Source organism: Misgurnus anguillicaudatus, chromosome 18, assembly GCF_027580225.2.
Source record: "Misgurnus anguillicaudatus chromosome 18, ASM2758022v2, whole genome shotgun sequence".
Lineage (NCBI taxonomy): Eukaryota > Metazoa > Chordata > Actinopteri > Cypriniformes > Cobitidae > Misgurnus > Misgurnus anguillicaudatus.
Window position 1 is genome coordinate 26,802,979 of NC_073354.2, and position 20,151 is coordinate 26,823,129.

The 20,151-nt window shown below is 35.2% G+C and overlaps 1 protein-coding gene and 1 long non-coding RNA gene across 2 annotated transcripts; both read right to left on the minus strand.

The window, feature by feature from the left end:
- Nucleotides 1-1,743: 1,743 nt before the first annotated feature.
- LOC129429695 (adhesion G-protein coupled receptor F1-like) lies at nucleotides 1,744-12,831 on the minus strand. The gene is made up of 13 exons (XM_073856231.1): nucleotides 12,731-12,831; nucleotides 11,873-11,937; nucleotides 11,580-11,716; nucleotides 9,684-9,887; nucleotides 9,253-9,456; nucleotides 9,007-9,153; nucleotides 8,730-8,905; nucleotides 8,474-8,644; nucleotides 4,487-5,842; nucleotides 3,643-3,684; nucleotides 3,380-3,436; nucleotides 3,212-3,278; nucleotides 1,744-2,726 (listed from the first exon to the last, which is right to left on the minus strand). The coding sequence occupies exons 1-13, from the start codon at nucleotides 12,824-12,826 to the stop codon at nucleotides 2,653-2,655; spliced, it is 2,796 nt and encodes a 931-aa protein (XP_073712332.1). The 5' UTR covers nucleotides 12,827-12,831; the 3' UTR covers nucleotides 1,744-2,652.
- Nucleotides 12,832-13,078: 247 nt separating this feature from the next.
- LOC141350592 (uncharacterized) lies at nucleotides 13,079-19,849 on the minus strand. Its single transcript, XR_012358689.1, has 3 exons — nucleotides 19,338-19,849; nucleotides 18,123-18,269; nucleotides 13,079-13,134 (listed from the first exon to the last, which is right to left on the minus strand). It is a non-coding gene; the product is annotated as an uncharacterized lncRNA (long non-coding RNA).
- Nucleotides 19,850-20,151: the final 302 nt, after the last annotated feature.

Sequence of the window (20,151 nt, forward strand, 5' to 3'; positions counted from 1 at the left end):
GGCTTTTTTTCTGTAAATTGGGCGCACGCGACATCATTACTGTTCGTGTTTATGTTTAAATAATTTTTCTTCATAAGAATTATGCTCTGGCTCGGACTCAATTGTAAGAGGCTCATTACCTGATGCCGTCTTTGGACCAGGGCTCATTTGACGGGAGGTTGATGTCAGAGCATTGGTTATGATATTCGGATGGACAGGCCTTAACTTAACATTCTTAACGAAAAAGTTGCCAATCGTTTTTTCCTCTTTTCTTATCATCCGTGGCACAGAGTATTGTACTTGTAGCCTAATCTCTAAATCCCCCCTTTAAAAAAAAGACAAAAAACATCCACTATGAAATGTCAGAAAAATATGGTCACAAGCTGTTACTGGGTCAGTAGATCAACCATGTTCTGAGTCTCCTATCCAGAAAGGCAAGAACCGGTACAGACGCCTGCACAAGACCTCCATTTGTTTTTATTTTTATGAAAGATTACACTATCCTTGCTATAAGAGGTCTTAAGGAAAACACTCAAAACTTGTGTGATGCTATTTTGTTAGCTTTAATTTCTTGTGGCTTGTTCTTAGTAATTTGCCTTTAAAGTTTTTCTTGAGACTAAAAAATCAGATTAACAGTGCCCTCTTCTGGCCAAATCACGACATTGCAAAAAAATTGAACGAAATGGTGACTTAGCCTGTGAATAATAATTTTTGACTTATTTTTATTCACAAAATCATCCAACATGAAAATCATTTTATGTAAGTATAAACTCAATATCTTTGGTGTTGGGCCAACAAACCTTTTTACAGTTTAATCTATATTGTAAAATTGCAATGCTTTCGTTACTCTGTTTGTGAAACACGCTATAAATACATTTAAATTGAATTAAATTAACATTAGAGGTTAAAATTAATAGGAAATCAGTGATTAAAATTAAACTTTATGGGGCAGTTTCCCGGACAGGGATTAGACTAGTCCTAGACTTTTAACACTTTTAAGAGCTCTCTAAACTGAAAACAACTTGCACTGACATATCTTAAAATACATCAGGGCCCTTTGTTTTACCTCAAAATGCACACAGGCAATGTTTTTAGTAAGGCATGTTTGTTAAAACTAGTTATATTTCCTAATTATACTAAGGCCTAGTCCTGGATTAAGCTAATCCTGGTCCGGGAAACCGCCCCTATGAGACGTTAGCCTGGATTTCACAGACAGCATTACACATATAAAAATTGTAGAGTAATATGATTAATTTATCCATGTATTGTGACAGTCACATACATTATATTTAGCTTAAAATCAAAGCTCTGCAAGTGAGCAAATTCAGGAATTAATATATTTTGTGTCTAATAGCATGGTGCAAAAGACAACACTAGGCACTAACAACATTAAATAATAAAAATAATAATAATAATAAAACAATAATAATAATAATAATTTAATAATAAATGTTGATTTAATTAATTATTTTGAATCTATTAATATTAATAGTATATATTAATATTATTATTCTTATAAAATAATAATGAAATAGTAATGAATAAAAAGTCTCATATCGTATTATGAGATTAGGAGCATCAAAGTTTGATCTCAATGATTAATTTTAATCTTTGACATGACCTTAGGCAGTCATTGTTAAAGATATCAAGGTTACATTTTCACACATTTTTTTTACATTATGTAAGAAGATTTAGCTGGGTTTCACAGACTGGATCACATTTTAGCTGGTATCTTAAAGGTTCGGTACTTATGAATGTTGATATTTCCTCAAGCACACTGACAGGTCTTCTATAAAGTATACAGATCTATAGTTTTAAATCGCTGTTTTAAGACTGTTTCAAACTATTGTTAAACAATAAGGTTATATGAAGAGACATGACACTATTAGTTAAGTGATAACATTAACATGCAAAACTTTATATTTTATTATATATTAAACTATATTTGAAGAACAAAGGGAAACAAATTAAGATGGACAACAAAATGGTAATGATTTTAACAAAATATAATTGGTATAGTTTATTCAAGTATCATAGATGCAGTAAAACATACCACCAATTTTCAATTTTCTTTCACACAATACATTACATTGTAACCCTATTTTAACTCATTCCCCGCCAGCCTTTCTTAAAAATTGCCCGCCAGCATTTATTATTGTTATTTTTTTATTTTCACAAAAGTTTCACAAAATGCCTTTCAGGAAAATTTTCTTCTAAAAATATATAGGCATACAAATATTTCAAATGAATGAACAGACCCTCTGCTTTCAAAAAAAAAACAAAAACAAAAAACAGGAAAAACCGTTTCATCCTATGTATATTTTTTCTCTGCTTATAAACTCTTAAAAATTGGTATTTTTCATCAATTATTTTTAACAAAAATCTGAAATAATTGCATTTGTGATAGAAATCAGATTCAGAACGATTATCAAAACATACACAGAGTATAAAATTAATAAATATATTTTTTTAATAAATTGGGTAATCTAGTGGATAAACGAGGTATTAAAGATAAGCATGAAACCTCATCAGGAACATGCAAATGTTCATGCAAATGTTTTCTCTTAATTGAGGAGATAACTCGTCAATGGCAGGGAAAGGAATTAAAGCAATTATTCCTGAAACTTTTGTAAGCCAAACTCAGTAACAGAACATCCAGTAGGATATAGCTTATTAACTTGATGAGACTCCTGTCTTGTTTACTGGTGGTGTTGAGAAATGTTTGGGATCAGATACGTGGTAAACATCTGAAAATGATAATTTATACTGTATGTTATTCACTCTATTACTATTATTTGTTGGCAGTACTGACAGTCTATTCAACCGTTTACCTAAATACAGTAATACAGGGATCACAATTTCACTATTGCAGTGACAAATGCTGTCACTCTCTTAAAAAAAACTTAACTTAGAATATCTAACCTTAATATATTATCAACAATGCGAATAATTAAGATTATGCAGCATAAACATTTCATTTTTCTCAGTATTTTTTATTTAAAAAATATGAAAAATTACAATGACCATGTGAACTATTATAGCATAGTATTTTAACAGAGTGTGTTAATTAATTTGTATTTAGGGGGTTAACATTAAACTTTACATCATGTTTTACAAACTATTTTTAAAAAATATATATATTTTATTTTTACTTTGATTTCAAATGTATATGTAAAATTGCAGTATAATCTTTGTAGTATATTCCTACACAGGTTTAAACATTTTTACTTACATTTACGCCGCATCCATCCAAAGCAACCCAGTTTGACTGCAGATGATGGTCCTGTAGAAGTAGTGCTCTGTAATTCAGAAATATTAGATATAAGATGTACTAATAATCGGCCAACATGAGAGAAAATATGACTAATATTGAGCTCATGAGTGACGCATTGCATTTTACCTTGGTACGGTCAGAACTAAGTTTTGATTTCAACTTTCCTGCCAATGACTTTCGGACCTGCAACCACAGACAATTTGTTTAATTCTTAAGAGTCTTTCTTTTTAGGAATAGGATTAACTTCATTAAAAGATAATACAACAAATGAAAAACTGTACATGTGATTAATATGATTTAGTACTTGAATCTAATACTAAAATAAATATTTGTGCCAATATTTTAGATTAAAGCCTATCATGGCATTTAAAAATAAACTTTCAATATACCTTGCTGTCCAGAAGTGTTCCAAACACTAAAACAAAGAAACCCTGTAGCAAAAGAAAATTGTTTTGAATTATGAAACATTATTAATGCATTATAATCAGTCCCTCCAAATTATGCGATCGCATGATTTAACATCGGTATTTATGCGCACTTTCACAGCATTAATTGCAGATTTGTCCACAAAATATGCAGGGCTTGCATGCTTTCGTAGCAAAAATCACATCTTAGCAGAAAGTTGAAAATGTTGCATTTACCCCACACAAGCGCAGCCATGTCTCTTTTTGCCATGGGAACGTTATGAAGTAACGAGATTATCTGAAGTGAACATCATTAAAAAGCTGCATTGTAAAAATACTTTGCTGCCTTAAAATTTTTTTGTTAAATCAACTCAGATCCACAAGTCACGTCAACAAAGATGAGTTGTCACAACTTATAAAATACAGCTGAGAAAAGTCAGCTTAATTTTATAAGTTATAACAACTCACCTGTAGTTATAACAACTCATCTCTAGTCAAGATAAATAATAGAAAGTTGAAATGACTTGTGGGTCCGAGTTGATTCAACAAAAAAAGTATTTTTTGCAGTGTGCAAAAGCTAAAAACAGTTTTTTGCAAGTTCCCGCAATTTTTGCAAGTTCACACAATTTCATCGCATAAAATTGCTTAATGTCCCTCATATTCCATCGCATTTTTAAGAAAACATGCTGCCCGAAACAATCACAAAAAAAAAAGAGTTTTTCTGGAAGGACTATATAATGGATAATACTTAAAACTGTATACACTTTACTTATAAAGGACACATACTGTAACTTTATAATAAAACATAAGCTGAAACAATAAATGTTACCTGAAATGAATTGAGGATGGCAAACACCACATGAAGGCCATACACATCTGACACCATGGTTCCCACTCCAAATCCCCATGTTAGGCCAAAAGTAGGAGTCAGAAAGGCCACACATCGGACAATGACAAGAAGGGCGTTTTTCTCATCTGTTTGAGTTGCAGCATTGTCATTTCTCCTAACTATTTTATATAAAACCACAATCAAAACCACAATCAAAACCATGAGGTTTAAGGCAACAATGGTCAGAGCTGGAATCACAAATGCCAGCAGGGCCTTAGATTCAGACCAGTTCAGCCAACATTCATCTCTCATCCAAATATATCTACCAGCTCCAGCTGTGGATGCGACAGTAATAACTGCTATGAGCAAAGGTGCACAATAGCCAACCATGAAGGCAATGAACATCATTTTAGCCCTTGACATCTGAGAAAAGACCATGGCAATGCGGTAAAGGAGAAAAAGGGCTGAAGTTAACATCCAGAAGAAAAGAGCCAGGTAAAAAAAGTGAATGAAGAAAACCGCTGCACTGCAGGGATTCACCGGTGTAGACTCTCCTGGTTTAGCAATTGCAGCTCCGATGATAAACCAGATGTCTGCGATCAGCAGCGACACAGCGATGTTAACTACAAAGACATGACGCATGTACGCAGTGTCATTTCCTGTCACTGACTTCCATACGATTATCTCAATAATGAGACATAAAACCAAGCTGGCCATTGAAATAGCTACACCAATGTATGTGATATAGGACAATGCTTTATCATCCCTATAATTCTTTGACATGAGCATTGAAAAAGAGGTTGTGTGGTTGCATTCACATGTAACTGTTTCATTGCCGGAGTGCTTGACTTTACATCCATCAGAATCCCATCGGTCCAGATCAAAGTTCCAAAAGACACATTGAGGATTTCCCAGTAGCTCATTCGTAATGTCAAAAGTAAGAGAAATATTATTAACCGTTTGGTTAACCTTTATCACAACCACGTCGCCAATGATCCGGTTTTTGAATGTACCGATGTCATTTTTAGAAGTATAACGAGTTGGTAGAACATTGTCAAGATTTGAGAAGATTATAAGAGTTACGAAGGTCGGTTCAGGAACGTCTGAAAACATGATCTGGGTAGTTGAGTTTGGTTGTTGTGAAGTTAAATTGAATGAGTTTTGAATTAAAGTTTTTTCCAGCTGAATGGAGGATTCATTTAAAGTAAAATTCACATCTGACAGACGATCGCTTGTTACCTCAATGGCAAACAAAAGTACAGTGCTGGTATTTGATGGTGTGTTCCCATTGTTTAATTCTCCCCATATGTTATTAGTTTGATTTGATACAATAACATCCACTGTTTTGAGATATGTCTGCAAATACAGAAAAATACAGTTAGTAAATCAGATTATGTATACTGCACTGATACATTGTCTGAAATAAAAAAAATTCACATTGCACACACCGTGCAAATATTATGTTTGTCTACAATTACAATGACTTTGAATTTATGAGTTTAAGGGGACATTTCACAAGACTTTTTAAAGATGTCAAATAAACCTTTGGTGTCCTCAGAGTACTTATAAGAAGTTCTAGCTCAAAATACCATATAGATAATTTATTATAGCATGTTAAAATTGACACTTTGTAGGTGTGAACAAAAATGTGCCATTTTGGGTGTGTCCTTTAAAATGCAAATGAGCTGATATCTGCACTAAATGTCAGTGCCGTGGTTGGATAGTGCAGATTAAGGGGCAGTATAATCCCCTTATGACATCACAAGGGGAGCCGAATTTCAATGACCTATGTTTCACATGCTTGGCCACAATAATTTACCAAAACTAAGTTACTGGGTTGATCTTTTTCACATTTTCTAGATTGATAAAAGCAATGGGGACCCAATTATAGCACTTAAACATGGAAAAGTCAGATTTTTATGATATGGCCCCTTTAAAGTGTTTTTTTACAGTACATGTACAGTAGAGAATAAAACTAAATTAATAGAGCAAACATAAAGGGCAGTTTCCTGGACAAAGATTTCCTAGTCCCAGACTAAAATGCATGTTTGAGCTGTCTTAATTTTAAAGCATCTTGCACTGACATGTCTTAACATATATAGCGGGAAATTGACACATCAGCATTTTTATCAGCAAGGGGATTTCCAAGTGGGCAACCGACACACAACCTCCACCAGACGCTGCCAGCAAACCAAATTGAATTCATACAAAGAAACCAGAACATTTAAGTATACAAGCTGAGTCACAACACACAAAGTGAAATGAAACAGGGAGTAAGTATTGAACACACTTTATTTAATACTTTGTAGAAACACCTTTGTTGGTGATTACAGCTTCTAGATGCCTCTTGTGAGAACAGTCATCTGCATTGCTCAGGAGTGATTCTGGCCCATTCTTCCACACAAATGGTCTTTACATCTTGAAGGTTCCTTCTTTTATGAACTTTGATCTTCAGTTCTCTAACTGGGCCATTCAAGCAATTGATTTTCTTTCTTTGGAACCACTTTATTGTTTCCTTGGGCTTGTGTTTGGGATCATTGTCTTGCTGAAATATCCACCCTCTTTTAATTTTTAGCTTTCTGGTAGATGGCAGCAGATTTTTATCCAAAATGTCCCAGTAGTTTCTCCAGTCTGCCAGTACCCCTTGCTGATAAGCAGCCCCAAACCATGATGCTTCCACCCCCAAACTTACCTGTTGGTATTGTGTTCTTGGGGTGGTGGGCAGTGCTATTTCTTCTCCAAACATTGTGTGTAGAATGACTGACAAACGTTCAAATTTACTTTCATATGGCCATACTATAGTCTTCCAATAATCCAAATGCTCTTTTGCAAAGGTAAACCGAGCCTCAACATGCTTTTTGTTCAGCAATGGAGTCTTGCGCGGTGAGCGTGCATGGATGCCATGGCGTTTCAGTGCATTGCTTATAGTTATCTTTGAAACAACAGCACGTGCTGATGCAAGGTCTTCTTGAAGTTCTGCCCGAGTGGTTCTTGGCTCTTGGAGAACTCTCCTGATTATTCTTTAGAGTCCTCGGACAGGGATCTTACGTGAAGCATCTGATTGTGGCCGGTTTATGGTGAAGTGATGCTATTTCCATTTCCGGATAATGGCCCCCACAGTGCTCATAGGAACATTCAGGATTCTGGAAATGCGCCTAGAACCATTCCCATCAGAATACTTTTCAATGATAAGATTACGAAAATCTTGAGAGAGTTCTTTGCTTTAACCCAATGGGAAGCCTTTATAGGCCATCAATTAGGCTAAAGCAGTGAATATCAATTCATACTGATGGGGGCAGGGTTTCTCTCACTTAATACTGACAGATTTCATGTGATCTCCTGGATTTCTGTGCCATTTTGCACCTTGTTCTCTTCATGTGTTCAATACTTAGTCCCTGTGTCATTTCACTTTTTTATTATGACTCAACTTGTATACTTAAATGTTTTGATTTCTTTGTATGAATTCAATATCCGGCCTGATGGCCACATCTGATGGAAATGTTTGTGTCAATAGCCCACCCAGAAATCCCCCCACTGATAAAAATGCCGATGTGTCAAATACGTATTTTCCCCGCTGTATCAGTGGCATTGTTTTGTCTCAAGATGCACACCGTTTTTTTGTTGTTGTTGTTGTTGTTAAAGACAGCCTGTCTTCACAAGAATTTATACATATTTTATGAGATGGCTAATTTGTATGAATGAGTTCGATGTTAATTGTGCAAAAACATATGATTATCATAAAAACAATAACAAAACCCCACCCCTAACCCTAATGTCACAGGGGTCCAGGGAAATCGTACAAAAATGTATGAATATAGTCGTACAAATTAGCCACCTCGTAAAATACATACGAACTGGCATGAGATAGCATTAGTAAAAACTGATTATAATTAAGTCCTGAAATAATCTAAATCCTGTCAGTAAAACCGCCCATATATGAATAAAAAAATACAGGTATTTGTAAATTGCAGAAGAAAAATCAATTACATTCATCACAGTCTTATCAATGGTCATGCTTGTTGAGATGATAGTCAATTGATGGAGCATATCAACAATTGCTTTGACATCCGAGGCAGACTGTGAAATGTCGATGCTGTTCTTCACAGTGGCATCACTGAGGCTTTTCAGAAACCCTGGAATTTTTTCCTCAGTCAAGACCTACATTACCATATTAAAAATGTGCATATATTATACATTTTAAAATGAAAAGTCTTCTTCTAACAAATACATAATTAATCAAGACCTGAACTTCACTTTGAAGGGATGCAAGAATAGGAAGTACACATTCGATCTGTATCATGCTCCAGCCACCTAATTGACATTGATAAGTTATGAAGCCTATCCTGCCATTTTCACACGGTCCATTTACTTTATCACCTATTTGTCCAATTCCAAGTGTTTCACTTGTACAGTCAATTCCTGGAGTTAAAAATATAATGTTTCTTGTTAATTCAGTAAACATCATCCGAAGCAACAATAACACAAGAGATGATCTGAAGACTAAGAAACTAAAAGCTTACTTTTGTCACTTGTTTTAATGGTGACGCTTTTCCTGCTGTAACTGTAACCTTGTAGCTCTTTCAGGTCTTTGAGTTGACATGTAAAGGTTTCCACACTCCCACAATTTATTTTCAGGAGTTTATGTTGTAATATGATGCAGTTAGTTTCTGGTTGGGTAAACAGAGAATACAATGATTGATAAGTGTTTTTATAATGTTTTGATAAGTAAGTAAAAAATATTTATATTGACTGTTTGCATGTACAACCTGAATTTTCCAGTTGATCACCATCAGGAATCCGGTCCCACTCAATACTGTAGAGCGCAGCACAACATTTAATTTGGACAGTCTGATCCTTGCACTCAAATACTCGATCAGCGTCAACTTCAATTTTGGGACGTTGTTCAATAACAATGTCTTGCCACTGAATATAAGGTATAGGGCTCCTATTTATGATACATGAGTATCTACCTATTAGTGGATAAATGTTATATTAATATTATGTTTCCCCGTCCATATATCTATCTATCTATTCAAGAATTTTCAATCAGTTTTTTGCTTACAGTATAAAGTTTTTAAACTTGAAGCAAAAGAAACTATAACTGATTTTTATACCAATAAACGCATATAAAACTGCTGTGCTAAAATCAGCCATTATCTGTTATATTGTCATGAAATATATTATAGACAGGACTCACCACTGTCAATTTCACTTGCGTTCTTCACAGTGAGAGTGCTAACTGTGTCACTGTCAATAATTGAGTATCTCGGATCTAGTGCAGGATTAATCTTATTCACGGTCCATGTTATTGCTCCCGCAACAGACGCTGGGCGTGTACATCTCAGATCCAGCCTTTGCATTGGATACATTTTATTTGTGGTGTTGAAGAGGAGTGCTGGCACTAAAAGAAAAATGAACACAGCTATAGAGGGTATGCATGTGACGTCACCTTCAGCCAAAGTGACTGCGGTTACGCCCACTGAGTGGCAAAAGTCATCAGAAATCATGGGGAAAACGCGTCTAAATGGGAAAAAGTTGTTGTGCGATAGACTGTACTAACAGATTAACAAGAATTCGGAGCTATTGTTTTACAGACTGTCAAAAAACACCAAAAGGAGAAGTTAATTAATCGTTCATGCCAGTGTTCACAGACCACAGGTTGGTTGACAAGTTGCTATCAAGCAGAGGTTTTACTTTCTACTTAAAAGTATTTTTTCAAGTATTTGTATTTTAGGAGTGTTTTTCCTTTGGAAAACATACATTCCAAAGCATATTATTATAATTTTTACTCTATTCAGTCCCTCCAGAAAAACGTGATTGTGCAATCGCGCGTTATATTGCATAATCAGCCAAAGTCTGCATATTTATGCGGGGCTGCATTTTTTCCAAATACGACACACTTTCGCCGCATTAATTACATATTTCCGCTCACAAAATATGCGGGGCTTGCATGATTTCATAATCTCCGCATTTTCGTAGCAAAAAGTCACATATATATTAGCAGAAAGTTGAAAAATGTTGCATTTACTTCCCAAAAGCGCAGCCGTGTCCTCTATTGCCATGGGAACGTTATGAAGTGACGTGATTATGTGACGTGAACATCATTGCAGCTTTTGCAAGTTTCCGCAGTTTTTTCAAGTTCCGCAATTTTCGCAAATTCACGCAATTCCATTGCATAAATTGCATAAATATCCCGCATATTCCAACGCATTTTTTAAGAAAATGTGCCGCAAAATCGAGGATTTTTAACCCGCAACAATCACAAAAAAAGGAAGGACTGTCTATTACATTTCATAAATGCAAGTTTTTGTTTTACATTCAATATTTAAGTACATTAACGTATTTTTACACGTCAAAAAATTATTTTTAAGAAGAAAAAAAATCTTTGCCAATGGGGTAAACATAAAATCTTGAAAATGTTTCTTAAACACTAAATTCAAGAATAATTCAATTTGCAGATTATTTTGCTTGTTTTATGCACAAAATCACTTAAATTTGATATTTTTGGTCTAAAAACTAGACTTATTTTCTTGGGTTGTTTTGCTCATCAAGAAAAAGCATCTTAATTTAAGAATATTTTTATATTTCTACTGAAAACAAGAAAAAAAATACTAAGAAAGAATTTTTGCAGTGTAAACCATGTGCACCATGCGTCTTGTCAAAATATGTGCCTGCTGCACACACTTTGAAAGGATCTATGATAAAAAAAAGATGCTCATGTTCACAAAATACAAGACACTCACTTAACACTAAACTCTGATTACACATGAGATTAGGTGAGTATTTGGCAAACATGAGCGTCTTTTTTATCATAAACCCTTTGAAGCAGGCATTTATTTTGATGCACATGGTTCAAATTACGCGCAGAACACATATTTTAAAATGACGAACCGCACATGACGTGCTTAATACATTTTGTGACGAGCTTCGCATAGCCCCCGAAAAAGAAGTCACCGACGGCCACTGGTGCCATCTGTGGAACGTCAAAAATAAAAAGCAATCTTTGATACATAACAGCACAAAAACTATAAATGAATCAACTAGATCATACAGTAGTAGCATAATAGCTGAATTAAAAAATCACTGCCCTTACCACTTTCAGCGAAAGAATTGGGATCCACAGGGAGTCCTGCCTGCTTTAGACTGTTGGCAAGCTGTGTGTTTGCAGATGTAAAATCAGAGCTGCTAGATGTTGCATTAAATGTGTAGTCTACTATAATGCTACCAGACCTATGAAAAACACACATTCATTAGAAATCACTATGTCAACAAGTTTTACCAAAAAAATTGCACATATAAAAACGTATGTGACTCTTTCAAGAGTCACTCACAAAAACTGACTTTAGCTGTGTTTTTACTGACTGCATCACATATTGTAGATCTCACCTGAAATTATTGACTTTTGCAGACCCAGAAATGTAGTCAGGTACAGTTTTGTAACATTGGTCAATCTGTAACCAAAAGTATATACTTAAGGAAATGCACTACAGTACTCATAGGTATAATGGAAGAACTTTGGGAAATAAAGAACCTTGCATTGTAAGAAATATGATGCCTTAAACTTTGTAGGGCAGTTTCCCGGACAGGGGAGCTGTCCAAACTGAGAACAACTTGCACTGACATAATTATCTTAAAATACACAAGGGCCCTTTTTTTGCTTCAAAATGCAAAACAAAAAGTAATAATTTTAGTAAGGCATGTTGGTTAAGCTCTGGAATGATTTACCGAAAAATGTTTGAGAATCAGCTGACATTGGCTTAGCTTTGCACCCTCTTCTACATTACATTATTACCACCCTCGCTACGGTCTAATCTTAGCCAATGTATTCTGCTGCTTATGTTGTCCATCCATTTTTTTTGTTTTCTCCTGCATCTATTAATGTAAAGTTGCTATGAAACAATTAACAATTGTGAAAAGCACTATATAAATAAAATTAAATTGACTTAAAACTAGTTATATTTCCTAATTAAACTAAGGCCTAGTCCTGGTTTAAAATAATACCTGTCCAAGAAACCACCCAAAAAAGGTACAAGGTTCTTTCAAATGATTGTACTTCCACTTATCAAATTAAACACTTATCAAATGTAACTTATTTTTATAAGTTAAAGCAAAATTTGATTTTACCTAAAAACTTAGTTTGTTGAAGTGAATGGAAAATTAATAATAAGTACCCCATAAATAAAAAATCCCACAGAAGCTTATATTTATGTGTACACTGTTATAATAATTTCCATGCATACTTACAATTGGTTGAATTTTATTTAAAAGAGTTCTCTTCTCTTCAGTATCAGCGGCAAGACTGGTATCAAATACTTGAGCTATTGTCATTGACATTGACATTTTAATTACTGCAAGAAAAAAAGTTATTAAGTATGATCTATGCTTTGTTGTGTAGTTGTATACTTTATTTTCCAAATCCTGGTGTCCATGTAGCAAGACTGATCTGTTGTTTATGTGTGGGTCTGTACTTTGTTTTACTAAACAGTAAGACATTCATATTATAACTTTGCACTTACTAAAACATATTTTTGACTGGATTTAAAAAGGTAAACATTACCCTTACACGATTTACTAATTGTATGGTTTACCTGATTGTGTTGTTGTTGGTGGTGGTGGTGGTGGTGTTGGTGTTGCTGTTCCATTTAAGGCTGAAAAAAAATAAAGGCCTTACAGTTCATATGAATGTGTGGTCCATGTTTTGGGCAACACTTTATCCAGCCACATGTTATTGCAATGTAAACCTAGACGGCATAATTAGACACTAAATAGCGTTTTGAAATATTTCATTAGCTTATTTAACACTTTTAACATATATGTTAAAACATATATATCATATAACATATAAATCTTTCATAATTATGAAATTAATACATTAAAAGTATTAACACTTAATTTCATTTTAATGACACATTATATTTGTACTACTGTAGTTGAGGTCAAGAAAAATATTTATAACGCTGTTATAAAATTATATGACAGAGTACTAACCGAGGGGCAACCTTCCGATCTCTCTGATGAAGCCAATATAGAAGTGATTTAAAATGCAATTCATCGATTGGCCACTAAAGGCTGGCTCCAAAAGGGAGTCACACAGACCTCCATGTTAAAATGGCCAACTTTAATGTAGAAAATAATATGTTTACAGCCTGGTACAATTTTTTTTAGATCTGTAAAGCTAATTTTGCCCTTTATGACAACGGTGAGGGTGTCAGGAACCTGCCAAGGAGTCTTGTTTTGTATTTATATCTAGTCATGATGGCAGGGTTCTGGCAGTCCCATGCTCTATGTGGAGGTTCATGGCCTTGTTTATTGGGTCATGTGCCTCCGGTGTCTTGTCTCTTGTCCCCGCCCCCTCATTCTCCTGCTTATTAGTATTCATTGGTTTTCTCCAATCACCTGTTCCCCCTCGTTACCTTGTTTGTTTTTATCTATATAATGTCATTGTGTCCTTGGTATTGCTAACTGACCGGATCCTAATGATCGGAGTAATCTGTTGGGTTTATATTCAATTAGCATATCTGGCATGTATTTGGGTCCTAAGCCATTAAGTGATTTATAAACAAGTAGCAATACTTTAAAATCTATTCTAAATGTAACAGGAAGCCAGTGTAAGGAACTGAGGACTGGAGTGATGTGCTCAGATTTTTTGGTTCTGGTCAGAATTCTGGCAGCAGCGTTTTGTATAAGCTGCAGCTGTCTAATGGTCTTTTTGGGGATCCCAGTAAAGTGTCCATTGCAGTATTACACCCTGCTTGTGATGAAAGCATGAACAAGTTTCTCTAAGTCCTGTCTTGAGACGAAACAACTAATTCTGGCAATATTTCTGAGATGGTAGTAAGCTGATTTGCTTATCGCTTTCACGTGACTACTGAAATTAAGGTCAGACTCCAAAATTACACCAAGATTTCTGACTTTATTTTGTGTCTTTATACCCCTAGAATCAAGGTATGTGTTAACCTTGAGAGTTTTATCTTTATTTCCAAATACAATGACTTTTTTGAGTTTTGTCTTTGTTTAAGTGGAGAAAGTTTTGACGCATCCAACTGTTAATTTCATCAATGCATTTACATAGAGAGTCAATGGGGCTGTAGTCATTGGGTGACAGGGCTAAGTATATCTTGGTGTCATCTGCATAGCTGTGATAAGAAATTTGGTTCTTTTTCATTATTTGACCAAATGGGAGCATATACAAATTTAACAGAAGTGGTGCAAGAATTGAACCCTGTGGGACTCCACATGTCGTGGATGTCCACTGAGATTTATGGTTACCTATGCTCACATAGTAACCTCTCACTTTTAGGTATGATTTAAACCATTTGAGGACCATCCCAGAGAGCCCTACTCGTTTTTCCATCCTATGTAAGAGTATGGTGTGATCTACTGTGTCAAAGGCAGCACTAAGATTTAGTAGCACCAGCAATGATATTTTACCTGAATCAGAATTGAATCGAATATCATTTATTATCTTTATCAGCATTGTATCTGTGCTGTGATGCTGACAGAAGCCAGATTGAAAATTGTCCAGATAGCCATTGGAGTATAAGAATTTGTTCAGCTGATTAAAAACAACCTTTTCAATGATCTTGCCTATAAATGGAAGATTTGAGATTGGTCTGTATTTGCCAAGTATGGCTTTGTCTAGGTTACTCTTTTTTAGGAGAGGCTTTACAACTGCTGTTTTAATGACTCTGGAAAAGCCTTTGATCAGAGAGGTATTTACTATTTTTAATAGGTCAGTGTCTAAGCAGTTAAGTTCCTTTTTGAGAAAAGATGTGGGGAGCGTGTCAAGGCTGGAAGTTGATGCTTTAAGATGTTGTACTGTTTCTTCCAAGGTTTTTATATCAATTGTGTCAAATTCTGAGAGAATGACTAATTTCTGAGGTTGTTGTAATGATATCTGACTGACCACAGTACAATATGGGGCTGTACTGATCACCATTCTGATCTTACTGATCTCAGAGAAAAAGGTTGCAAACTCATTGCATTTGTTGTCAGAGAGCATTTCACTAGGAACTTGATTTGGGGGGTTTGTAAGTCTCTCTACAGTAGCAAAAAGAGTGCGAGTGTTGTTTATGTTGTTGTTTATAATGTTGAAGAAGAAGGTCTGTCTAGCTGTGCCTAGTTCTAATTAAAAGCACGAAGACTGTCCTTATAGATGCTACAATGTATTTCAAGTTTTGTTTTCCGCCATATACGTTCAGCTTTTCTGCATGTTCTTTTCATGCGCTGTACTGCTGTTGTGTTTCTCCAGGGTGCTTTACGTCTGCCAGTGATCATCCTGACCTTTACTGGAGCTATAACATCAATGGCATCTTTAACTTTTATGTTAAAGTTTTCAAGGAGAACATCAACAGAGTCTGCCGATATGTTTGGCAACATTGATATAGGATTCATAAATACCTCACTGGTGTTCTCATTTATGAACCTTTTTTTGACATAGACAGATCTAGCATCAGTGGCAGGACAGATCAATAAATCAAAGTAAACACAGAAATGGTCAGATAATGCTTAATCCTTGATTCCAGTGGATGAAATGTTTAGACCCTTGCTAATGAGCAGATTAAGAGTGTGTCCCCTATTGTGTGTAGGACCTTGCATGTGCTGGGTCAAATGTGTTTAAAACATTTAAAACACTTAGACAGTTCAATAGCAGTATTGTCTATATGAATATTGAAATCTCCAGCAATAATAAAATAATCAAATTCAGAGGAAATTGTTGATAAAAATTCTGTGAATTCATCAACAAATGCTGAGGTGTATTTGGGAGGCATATAAATAAACAGAATGTGTGGTGTAGCTTTTAGAGTAATACACAAATATTCAAAAGACTGGTAATCACCATGTAACGCCCAAAGGCTTTGGTGGTTGAGGAGCCCGCCGTTTATTGTTTGATATTTGGGGACTCACAGCAATAAAGTGGGAGAGCTTTGTTCCAGCAAATACCAGTTTCTCAATTTTCTCTGAAAAGCACAGAAGTGGTGATGTTGGAGAGAGAGTGTGAAGACATCAGCTGTGATTCTCTTGTTCCTGAAGGCTGGGGAGTGTTATCATGCCTTCCCTGGTCTTTATTCACAGAAGCGTCCTTGGGTGTTGATTCAAAATCAGCTGTAGCAAGGTCTGTGGGCAGGACTCAGTCTGAACTTTGTCTGTGAACAGTAGTTGTTGTGACTGCAGAGTTTAATCCTTGTCATCTGAATGTCCATCCAGGTGCTGGTGTAGGAAAACAGTATGTACGGGGGTAGCCTTGCTTTCAGTGTTTCTTAAATTGAGTCACCCACTATCAGCATGCTTGGCTTGGCTGCTGTATGAGCGGAGCACCGCTGCCTGTATGATATTGAGCGTCTGTTAGCTCTGCAAGCTACTGGCTGATGTGATCTGTGTCCATTAACATTTGGGGATTCTTCACCCAAACTCATTAGTGCTTCAAATCTATTTTCAAGCTGTATAGGGGGTGGTAAAATACCAATATTGGCTACTCGAGTTGTACCCATTTCTGGGGTAGATGATGCTGGAGCAATTTGTGACACTCGTGACAGTCTAATGTCTTGAGCACTTTTGGGTCTCGCACCCTGTTTATGCTATCGATTTGTGTCCTCAATTACTTTAGGTTTCTCTGAGCTCACTGTGACCTGTTTAAAAGTATTAGGTTTACAGGACTCACCAGCATTATGTTGAGGGGGACCACGATGATGCTCTGCTGTATGTTTTGGCAGGGTTGGCAGCACCACAAGTACCTTTGTTTCGAGAACTGCAATCTTTTGTAAAAGTCTGTGGCAGTTTGAGCAGCAGGTGGATTGAGATCCAAAAGAAGGCATTTTTTTTCTGTTTGATTGTGTGCAGCTGTGTTGTCCTGTTTTAGGATTGTCAACTGACGGCAATAGCAGAGTGGTAAACCGCTATGACAGATTCTCCAAGATGTTGAACATTCCAAATATCAATAAAGTTTTAGTAGGAATTTGTAGTTTTAAAGTGAGTGCCCATTGTTTAGTTTGAGCACTGTGCTGAACTGCTGGTAGTTGAGTCAAAAGATAAAAGCGAAAAAGCAAAAGCGCCCAGCACAGAGCGCAAGTTAAAGCGTCCGAACAGTAGCAAAGCAGGAAGCAGGAGTACAGCCCTAGTTACAGTTTACTACATTTTCAGGCAGTATAGACGATTTCAGGCTTTTGTGGACTAAATGCAACTTCCGATACTTCTACAGAGAATCAATGACAACAGAGTCCTTTTACAGTAGTTTTTTTCTTATAAGGGAAATAAATGACAAGTAAATTACCTTTGTTCATATATCATATCTAAAACGTATAAACTACTACACTAAGCTAATGTTACTGTGAAAAATTCATATTTACAATGTTAACTGATCCTTAAATTCTTGCCTAGCTGCCAAACTTCTCTGCTTAGGTGTAATTCATGCTCGTCGTCTCCCCTCATCTTTAGCAAACCAAAACATTTTGTTTTTGCCAAGGTATTTGTTTCAGAAATCTTTGTTATAAGAAATTTAGCCACCAGTCAGACTGATAAATAAATACAAGACCAGAAGTTCACTTTGATTCAGGCACGTAACCGCAACAAAGTGCTTGCATCCAATTAAACCATTTATAAAAGATAACCTGTTCAGCATGTCAGGTGTCAATCATACCTCTGCATGGGTTACTGATGTTTATAGGGAGGTTCAGGTCTGTTGCATTATATCCAATCATACACCAACAATTGTAACTCCCAGCAGTGTTGCTGCAGATTGAGTTTGGACCACAAACCGCAGGAATCTTAACACATTCATCCACATCTTTAAAACAAATAAAACAATAATAGATAAATGGTTTTCTTTTGGCGCCTACAGAATATACAACACACTAGCATAATTCACAAACAGTTCACAAAATTGCTCAAAAATTATGTTAGAATATTCTCCCTAAAAAAAACACGAATACTCGAACTATTCGAATATCTGGTTTCCCATTTTTTCAATGACAGGCATTACGTCATTAACAGGACAAATTAATACAAAGAGACATAACTACTTGTATAGGTAGTCTATTTAAGTTTAAACATATTTGACAACGTATATTACATACACAAAAACAAGTAAATCAAGAGACATCAAAGGGATATGGTATCGGTCTCATGTCCTTACAAATGAACGAAATTAATTTCAACCAATTTCATATATAATCTCTAAGAATGATAAGAAATGACGAGTATGCAAACGTCACGCTATATGGCTTGTTCAAGTAATTTATATTCAACCTTCCAGGTAAGTTCTGTATGCTATGGTTTATCGTTTTAAAAACTGATTATTGATGATTTATTCAGCCTGCTGTTCTGTGCTATTGTTTAGTTGAATAACTTGCCTTTCCAGATTAAATGTCTGTTCTTCAGCTTGGAGTTTGTGAAATAATTTTCTAAATAAACGCAACGTATAGTCCACTTTGACTTATATATGTTATTTCATCTTAATGATGCATTTTAAAATGATGCGGCTTATACTTTATAGTCCGAAAAGTACGGTAAAGTATATGGAGAAATCACAAAGGTCTGAATTTAAAACAAAAAAGAATAAAGACAGCTACAGATGTGCAGTTTTATACATTCATAGGAACTATCAAAACAGTAGCAAATAATTGCCATATTCTGTTCAAATTTGCATTAATTCCATCATCACTAAGTCATATAAAACAAAATATAAGCGACTTGTTTCTAACTTTCTCTGGTAATTACACATAAAACAGTGCACTGGAAATCAATCCATGTACAGTATAAAGCAAGGCGTCTGCTAAATGCCTACATGTATTTAAATGTAGGTTTATTCTTTGTGATTAGAGAACAAGCAAACAGATGTGAAGCCAGATCTCACCTGTGCATGTGTTATTGATGCTGATTTTAAGATTTGGGGTTGTTGCATTAAATCCTTTCAAACACGAGCAATTATAACTTCCATTTACATTTGTGCAGTTTGAATTTGGCCCACAAACAGATGGATTCAGCTGACATTCATTCACATCTGTAACAGGAATGACACATAAAATTAAAAACAAGTATTCGAAAACATTTCCTAACAGAAAACCCCTCTGACACCTTTAATCAAATATTCAATAAATTACCAGCGAACATTGATAAATGATTTAAACACGTACCAGTGCATGGGTTATTGTTGTTGACAGATTCATTCATCTTTGAAACATTATATCCACTCCAACAAGAGCAGGAGTAGTTTCCACTGGTATTGTAACAATATGCATTTGGCCCACAAACCAAAGACGAGTTGAGACACCCATAGCTAACTGAAAGCAATTAAAAGAAACTTTACAGTTAATACAACTAAAGAGTTTAAATGTGTTTTTGCAAGATGTATTTCCTTGTGGAGGACACAAGCATTTCACTTCATTTTTGTTCAGCCAACCCAAAGATTTGGCTTAAATCTTTGTATTTGATATATAATGAAACATAACTGACTATTTGTGTTTGTACACTGTAAAAAGTAAAAAAAAAACTGTAATGCTTCAGTGAAAAATTTAAGTTGAAAATGTTTAAATATTTTATTTTTGTTACCTTAAGTTTATAAAACAACGTTTTTTATGTGTTACCACTTAAAGTAGGCTAAGTTATAGTATAGAGCAGCTTTCACTTTTTACAGTGTGAGGACACATCTAATTTTGCTAAATAGTACA

Bases quoted from the DNA above. Each gene is read 5' to 3' on its own strand.
- LOC129429695 (XM_073856231.1), bottom strand. From the start codon at position 12,826: ATGTCAATGTCAATGACAATAGCTCAAGTATTTGATACCAGTCTTGCC. The intron at 9,154-9,252 runs GTTGTACATGCA...TTACCCAACCAG, and splicing joins TGATCAACTGGAAAATTCAG to AAACTAACTGCATCATATTA. The intron at 5,843-8,473 runs GTAATTGATTTT...CTGTATTTGCAG, and splicing joins TTGATAAGACTGTGATGAAT to ACATATCTCAAAACAGTGGA.